Source organism: Eurypyga helias, unplaced genomic scaffold (genome assembly GCF_000690775.1).
Source record: "Eurypyga helias isolate BGI_N326 unplaced genomic scaffold, ASM69077v1 scaffold18272, whole genome shotgun sequence".
NCBI classification, from domain to species: Eukaryota; Metazoa; Chordata; class Aves; order Eurypygiformes; family Eurypygidae; genus Eurypyga; species Eurypyga helias.
This window is the reverse complement of record NW_010238374.1, coordinates 25,001-33,319: the sequence shown is the minus strand read 5'-3', so window position 1 is coordinate 33,319 and position 8,319 is coordinate 25,001. Positions and strand designations below refer to the sequence as shown.

Sequence of the window (8,319 nt, the reverse complement as noted above, 5' to 3'; positions counted from 1 at the left end):
CTGCCAGCGCACACTGCCGGCTCATGTCCAGCTTTTCATCCACCAGTACCACAAGTCCTTCTCCTCAGGGCTGATCTTAATCAGAGGCGGGCTGTATTGCTTTCTGGATCTGTTGGGTCTCCCTCAGGACTCCTTTGGCGGAGGTCAGAGCTTTTCAGTTTACCTGGGCGCTTCTGCGCGCCGTCAGCAGTCCCTTGCAGAGACTTTGGTAGGCGCAGGGCTTTACACGGGGAGGGGAGCGCCGCCACGTTCCCCTGACGTCAGGGCAGGATGATACAGCCTGTGCAGTGGCATTCATTGTGCCTTTTATTTGTGTGTGTCTGAGCCACAGTACTTGCAAGAAATTCTGGAGAAGGGTACGTGGTTGGCTCGGTGATGCAGTGCAGCCAGCTGAGGCCACCTGGAAAATTTGCTCTATCCTGACTGGATCCGTTTAGGAGTTCCTAACGGAACATTTTTTTCTGTTAGCAGAAGGGGGTTTGACAAGTATGAAAAGTTTTGCGAGGCTCAGTCTGATGGAGCTCTGTTCTCTTAAAACCCAAGCCAAGGGGCTGCCCTGGCAGGGGGTTGGACTGGATGCTCTCTAGAGGTCCCCTCCAACCCCGGCCGCTCTGCGAATCTGCGAATCCTGCAGAAATGGGTGGTGGTCCACACTGCAGAGGCCGTCACTGTGCCTGGCAGTGTCAGATACTCCCCCCTGAAACCCACCCCTCTGTGCAGTTCAGTCTGTGACGCGGGGGTTGCAGAGTTGGGCTACAGCTAACGTACGTGGACTTTAATGGGGATTGGGGGAACTGAGATAGGATAGACATTTCAACGGGCGCGTTTTGCAATAGTTGGCAGCAAAGTTACCGGTTTGTTTTGGTTGGTTTGTTTCTCTTCTACTACAGGTACACGATAAAAGGCATTAGGAACCTCATTTTCTATGAGTTACCAACCTACCCCCACTTCTACAGCGAAATCTGTAACATGATGAAGGCCACGGACAGTGGAGCAGATGCTACCTGGACCTGTACTGTGCTCTACTCCAAGTATGATGCCCAGAAACTGGCTGCGGTGGTTGGCATCGATCGCACGGCTCAGATGCTGCAGTCCAAGAAGAACGTGCACCTCTTTGTTACAGGGGATAACGAATAAGCGACACTGCAGGCCAGACGGTAGGCTGGGCCTGGCTTTCAGTCCCAGTGCGCTTTCTGAGGTTGCTTTTGTAAAAGGTATTAAAACTTTTTACTGCCGTGTGCGAAACAGCCTGTTGGAACGGTTCGTGTCGTGTTAAATTCTGTATTTCAGTACCCTGCCCAGGGAGAAGGGAAGGGCGTCGTTCTGGAAAGCGGGGTTTGGGGGTTTCTTCTGCGTAGTAACGGAACCGGTTTAGGGGTTCTGTTCCTGCGTATTGAAGACTTGACGGTCAGTGAAGATGGGCGCCTTGGGAATATCTGCTGATTGCGTTACTTCTCTCTGTTTTCGGGTGTAACGAACTCCCCTTCCTCTATCAGGGGCAACTTTTTCCTTTAACCTAGGGGAAAGTTAATGCCATCGCTGTTCTATAAGCCCGCACAAGGGAGGTGCAGTCAGAGGCTCTTCAACATGTTGTTGGGTGGCAGCTGAGCTTGGTTCAGCTTGACAGTAGTGAGAACTGAAATGTGCTGGGGTAGGAGCCACGGGCTGGCATTTTTTTCCTGAGTGACCTAAATATCTCTACTTCCTATTTACAGCAGACCGTCTGGCCAGTCACTTTTCCCAGGGTTAAGTTTTTCCAAAGGAAGAGTTGAACTTAGGAGACCAACAAGCCTAGGCCTGCCTAGCCCTGCGACCACCAAAGCAATGTCATGGAGTACAAAGGCACAGAAGTACCTGTGGTCTCGTATCTCACACCGTGGGTGAGGCTTCCTTCTTCTCCTTCCAGAAAGCTAAGCCTCCTTTAAAAGGAGATAAAAGTAGAGAGGTTAGTTTCTGTAAGCATGTACTTCAACTGTGGGAAGGTTTAGATTAGATATCAGGAAGAAGTTCTTCCCGGAGAGGGTGGTGAGGCACTGGAACAGGTTGCCCAGAGAAGCTGTGGATGTCCCATCCCTGGAAGTGTTCAAGGCCAGGCTGGATGAGGCTTTGAGCAACCTGGTCTAGTGGAAGGTGTCCCTGCCCATGGCAGGGGGGTGGGAACTGGATGGTCTGTAAGGTCCCTTCCAACCCAAACCATCCTGTGATTCTATGAAGACTGATCTGTGGAGGGGCAGGTGAGCCCAAAGGCAAGAAGGAAACATCCATCCTGTGATAAGCTTTGAGGGAGTTCTTGCCTGAGAAGTTTAAACATACCAAAGTGAGATAAACTCCTGGAGTAAATGCAGAGGAGCATCATTTTAGGTAATTTTTTATCATATTCTTGATTCCTGTGTTTCTCGGAGGCTGTGAACTCAAGCAGTAATTGAAGGCCTGAAATGACGTGGTAGACGTGCAGATCTGTGCAGTTTCTCACTTTGCATTTGTAGCGGGGAATGCCGTTAGCTTCCCGTACCTCTGCCGTAGCACACAAGGATTAAGAGCCAGCTCCAGCGAGGTTCTCCCCGTGACCATCTCTGTAGAGCAGAGACAGTGGGAGCAGCAAACAAGGGTTTTCTCGCACAGCCCAGGCTCAACGTGGGAGAACTATGGCTGTGCACATGAAAACAAGCACACAAAATAGGATTAAGGAATTTTCTTTCCACACCGGATGTACTTAGCAGAGATGAATAGCTGACCTCTGAGGAAGCTAAAGCGGGATAGCTGCTTAGGGAGATGAAATGATGCAGTGCAGATGCTGTTTAAAGAAGCAGCAAGGGCCTTAACTGTGCGAGGATTTCTCTGCCCTCCCCCCCCGAAGTTGCAAGCCAAGTGCCTTGACGGCACTAGTGGGGCCACGTTGGAGTTGGAGACCCTCACAGTTTTGTATCAGCTACCTGGGTTTGTTCTAAGACAGGCATACTGTGAAATGTCTACACGAGCGTTACGGTTTTAGTGTTGGATACTAACTCCCGGATTTCCAAAGGGGCGTGGAAGTGCCTGTTCTCCATCTCCGGTTAGTGCCCTGAGGTGCGGGCGCAGGGTTGATGGGTGCTTGCCCGTGGAGAGCTCCTGCGTGACGCTGGTCTGCCCTAGCAGACCCTTACTTGCTCCTGTAGGGAACCTCGTGAAACCAGCGCTAGAAATCCTAACTGGGAGGTTGTGCTGGTGGGTCAGGCAGGCTGGTGATGCGGGGAGGCTGTCTGCGCTGCTCTGAAGGGGTTTCTGTTCCCTGGTGCTTCCTCTTACCCTCTGCTGTGGAGGTCCCAAGCCTCAGCTGTTGGCCCGCTTGCTAGTGGAACTGTGGTGGACAGGGGAGAGGGTTTGGTCCTGTTTAAAACTTTCCTTTGCCTCCTTTTTACCTTATTTTAAACACGGTGCAGGTCACAGCCAAGTGGTTTGTCCAAGAGCAGTTCCAAAGACAGTGAGTTGCTGGGAGGTGGCGAGCGCTATGGTCAGCATTTGGCCCACCTGGGATGCATGTTCACAGATGCCGGTGCTTCACGTGCTGGAGCAACTGCTGGCTCCACGTGAGCTGCTGAAGAGCCTGCCTCACGGTGCGTTTTCCTGACGATAGTGCGGCTTTCGGAGAGGGAGCTGAGCCTGGTGCAGTCCTGTGGGCACTCAGAAACGGAACGTGTGCATCAAGACATTCCTGTCTCTGTAGGAAGATTGTTCCTCCAGCTAACGAGCTGATGTTGGAGCGGCTCCTGTTTTGACGGGTAAAATCTAATAGGTTTGTTGGGGTTTGTTGCTCCTTTCCAAGATGACGAAAAGGCAGTGTATCTTTTTTGTCTGCAGACGTGTTTGCAGGATAGGAGCCAGCCTTCTGCTGCTGACGGCATTAATGTGGAGGAGAGAGGGAAAGGTGACTTGGGGACAGTCTGTCTCCAGCGCTGGGGAGCTGCTTCCCGTAAGGATCGCAGCAGTCATGGGGAGACACGGGACGAGTCACGTGCGAGAGAGAAACTGGAGCATTCTTGTTAACAACAGCAGAATTAACAATTACCTTACAGTTGTGCTGTCACAGGCTGCCAGGATTTTTCAGCTCCGTGTTACTCATGCTCCCCTGGCCTCAGCCCCCAGGAGTGCGTATCCAGGGTTTGGGGTGGATTGGGGCTTGGTAGCCAAGCGTGACTGATGAAACAGTTGGCTTGGCCGGGAGGGCTTGGTTCGGAAAGCGTGTGTGGATGTACGAGGGGGCTGTGCACAGGGGGAGAGGGCAAGTGGAGGACGGCAGTCCCTCCTGTCACAGAGCCGCGCAGCCTGCCCTGCCGCTGTCCTCCCCAGGGACCCACCCGCACAGCACGGGCTCCTCTCCCCCACGTCGGCCTGTTCCCCCAGGTTCTGCCCTGGGGAGGAAGCAGGTGCCCTGGGGAAGGTCATCTTTCCCCCTCCCCAGAGATGCCAGGTTAACGCCGTAGAGAAGGTGAAGGTTGGTGCTGCGCAGGCGGCGACGCTGGCCGAGTTGTGCCAACCAACAGCCCCGCACTAGGAGGATGCAAAGCCAGAGGCAGCCCGGCTACACTGCCCGGGTTTATGGTACGTTCCTGCCACCAGCTCTCCTGGTCGACAGGATGCTTTTGCCCACGGTAGCTCCAGGACAGTTCAGTCCCTGTGGCTTTAAATCTCACCCTCTGTGCTGAGCCTGACAGCAAAGGGTGATTGATTAGCCCAGGGAGGGTTACATTTTAATGAGCCGTTAGCGTCAACTGTGCTTGGGGGTTGCTTGTTCTACCAGGTGGTCTGTGAGTTGAGACCACTGACCCCTGGGTGGATGAACAGCTCACAGGTGTGAGCCAGGGCTGCCAGTTAGTTACCTGACACGGAGACGCTGAAGTAAGTGGCCCACACATTGAGGGGTACTTAAGAAATGAATGTTTGATTATATAGGAGAGAGGCAGGAATCTTCAGGAAAGGACGTGAGGGAGATCAAGGTGAGCACAGAGAAAACAACAAGGCACAGGACAAAAATAGGACGGTAACCTTGGAGCGGTTGACAACGTAATTATGTCACTGCAAGTGAAAGCAGAAATTTGGCCTTAGTCGTTCAGACAAAACGGCACAATCACCCTACGGTCTTAACATGCTGCACGTGATGTTACTTTTCCTGGGTCAGACTCTTAGCACTGATACTGGCATAAATCTAGACATGTTGCAGAATCGCTAAACCAGAGGTTTATCAGGATGCTGTACGGTCCATCATTTGCCCCTCCTTTACGCTCTTACCGAAGGGGAATTTGGTAGCAAGGCCATAACCAAAAAACCGTGGCCAGTACCTGGTTACTACTAGCGAAGAAGCATCCATATCCATGTTACATACTTGCCCTGGGTGTCAGGTTGCAGAAGCTCTCGTTGCCATTTCATAAGTTAGTAAAGAGCCAATATTTACCTTTAATAATGCTTTTTTTTTTTTAACCAAAGCAGGAAAAGCGGAATCGTTTTTTCTACCAAGTCATGAGCACAGACATAGAACGGATAAATGGGGACCAGTTAATACAGTTTCTTTGGACTTTTACAGGGTCTTTGTGAAGTTCTTCAGCGTGAGCTTCTAGCGAAAGCCAGTGTTTGGTGCGGCTAGGAGGGTCATGGCAGCTCGCCACAGCAAAAGGCTCCAAGTGACTTGCTGCCATCTCCTCCACTGACCGTCTCTACAGCATGAACTGCTGCATTTCCCTCCGTGTGTTGGTCTGGGCACTTCCCCTTTGTCGTTAGCTTAACCACATCATTAACACTCCTGTAGCCTAGGAAAGAAATGGAAGGATGGGGGCATACCCGGCCTTGCCGCTCTTCGGGGCTAGGGTCAGCATTGTAGGCCTGTCCGGAAAAGACTGTTGGACCATCAGGCAACGAGCGGTCGGGATGTGCCTTTTTAAAAGGAGACCTTGGGGGCTCCTCTGGCACAGCCAGTGCTGACAGAAAACTTGAGAGGCCGGAGAATAAGCTGGATTTCCTGATGATTCGTGTTTCTCGGACATCGCTGAACACGGCGCTGTGACTTCAAACCGCCTGCTCCTAAGCACGGTCTCGCTCCTCCCCTGCTATGTGCAGGGACGGGATTAAATTAACTGAAAAAACAACAGTTGGGGCTGCAGGCCTGCAGCTTGGCTAACTGCTGCTCTGCTGCCTGCTGCCCTCTCCCAGAGCAGGGGGAGAGCGGGTGGCGCTGAACACCGCCTCCTCCTGCCATTCCTCATCCTTCAGGTTGCTTTGCGCTTCGGCTTTCCCTCCCCTTCTCCCGCGCCGCTGTGGAGGGAAGTTGGGTGAATTGTAGCTAAGTGCTGGTGAAAGGCAGCAGAACCAGGAAGAATCCCCAGAGGAGTATATTAGTGTCTGAATTAATTCCTGCTACGAGCTGGAAGCTTTCCAGTAACTTCAGAGGCTGCTTGCTGGAGTCCAAGGGAGGGAGAGATCGTTCAGAGATCGCGTTGCGGCGCAGAAGCTCTCGGAGCTTTGTCGAACAGCTCACCTTAACCGTGGGGGTGGGTACGTTTGGTGGGATTAGCCCATGGGAGATGGGGAGCCTGTAGGTACGAGGGAGGCTGCCTCGTTCTTGCGGATGAGAAGAACTGAAGGAGATGTCGCAAGCGTGGTGATGTCCTGTTTCCAAAGAAAGGAGTCCCAGTGTCAGTGCTCAAAAATTGAGCATCTAAATGCATGACACAAGCTACTTCTGAGTGGGAAAATGTACCAGGGCAAGTCTCTGCTAGCTACCGGAAGAGGTCCCATGCTGGAAGAGGTCCCGCAGTAGTTCTGTGTGTGCCAGGGGACAGGGCTGTGTAGAAACAGCCATCGGTGTAAGCAAAGAGCGAGCAAGACAGCGTGACCGAAGCAGTGAGGTACAGCACACCAGGAGCAAACTTCCCAGGGAGAGAAGGCTCAAGGCTAGGAATCTTGCTGCGCTTCTTTTAGATGTACAGATCAGAGAGTGGAAAAAACTTCCATCCGGGTTTTTTTTTTCCCAAACTTTGTAAGAGGCGAAGCAATTAATGGTAGAAAGTGATTTTCACATGACATACGTTTTTTGCTCAGTGGGATACAGTCATGTAGACTTCTGCCCAGTGCCATTGTCCTCTAGAAACACGTGAGGCCTGGGGGTAGCACAGGCCGAGCTATGAAGGAGGGGGCAGACAGACCCTCTGCTGAGCGGGGGTGGAGCTGAAGAGCTGCCCCTCAGCTCCCTGTCACCCGCTTACAACACCCAGATCTCCTGCCCATCTGGGGAGGGCTACAGCCCATACACAGGGGGTTGCGCATGTACAGCTGGCTTTTCATTTCCTCCTAGTCTTCCCGTGGTTTTTGGTTGGAAGGGAGGCTCCAGCAGAAACCGGCTATGCACAGGGATGCGGTACAGAGATTTTGGCCCTGGTGGTAAAACCACAGTGATTCTGCTCCCTCCGAAGCAGAGAGGAGGGAAGAGCAGTATGACTTGCAGCAGGAAGTTTTGTAGCAGGAATCTCACCAGCCTGTGGTCTCGTATCTCACACCGTGGGTGAGGCTTTCCCTGGTATTACATTTTACTGAAGTTGTTGAAATCAGGAGAGAATATTCGGTAGGATCACAGAGGAGCATCAGTGATCATGTTAGCTAGAGAGCTGCATTCTTAAACTTACGGTCTTCCGTGGTAATTTGCCAATTGGTTTTTCCTTGGTCAAAAGAACCGTAACATCTTCAGTGGGCAGAAGCGCTGACACCTTCCGTTTGCAGCCGATGAGCCAGGTGCCGGCCCTTTCCAACAGGGTAGGGAGCATCTAATAAATCACTGTATTAGGTAAGGTTTAGAGCAGTCAAACCCAAAGGAGAGCTGCTGCCTGGACTCACCTCCTGCATGAACTTTTCAGATGGTTGCCCACGTGTATACTGGTAAATCAAGCACAGACAGGGCGCCCAGCCAGTAGAAATGAAAACATGAGACATTTGGGGTAACTTGTTCCAAACTCTTCAGCTCTGTCAGGTTTCTCTTTCAGATCTTGGATCCAGGGTCTCGTTGAAGGCGGTACACAGAGTGTCTTCTCGTAGTTTCCCTCTGCAGGAACCCTGTCTGGGAGGCTCTGGGACACCCACTTGCTCTTAGGCGGCCTAGGAAGACCTCCAGTGGGGTGTAAGCCCCCTTTGCTGTAGGAAGGGTGAAGCGAGGGGTAGACTGTGGAGGTGCCTCCACTGCATTTAAGGTGTTCCTGCTCTCAGTGTGGACAGGGAGAAGGTGGTCAGTAATGGGATCTTGTTCCTCCTGCTTCCTGTCAGCCCCAGCAGTAGGTGTGTGCGAGGTGTACGTCCTCATGT

The 8,319-nt window shown here is 52.3% G+C and overlaps 1 protein-coding gene across 1 annotated transcript in view; it reads left to right on the top strand.

The window, feature by feature from the left end:
• Nucleotides 1–1,137, top strand: part of DIEXF (digestive organ expansion factor homolog (zebrafish)) — a gene marked incomplete at its 5' end in the record, with an annotated part of 15,535 nt that extends 14,398 nt beyond the window's left edge. The window contains one exon of the mRNA XM_010147823.1: nt 891–1,137. Coding sequence (XP_010146125.1) covers nt 891–1,137 — 247 coding nt within the window. The remainder of the gene's footprint in view (nt 1–890) is intronic.
• Between the last annotated feature and the right edge of the window lie 7,182 nt (nt 1,138–8,319).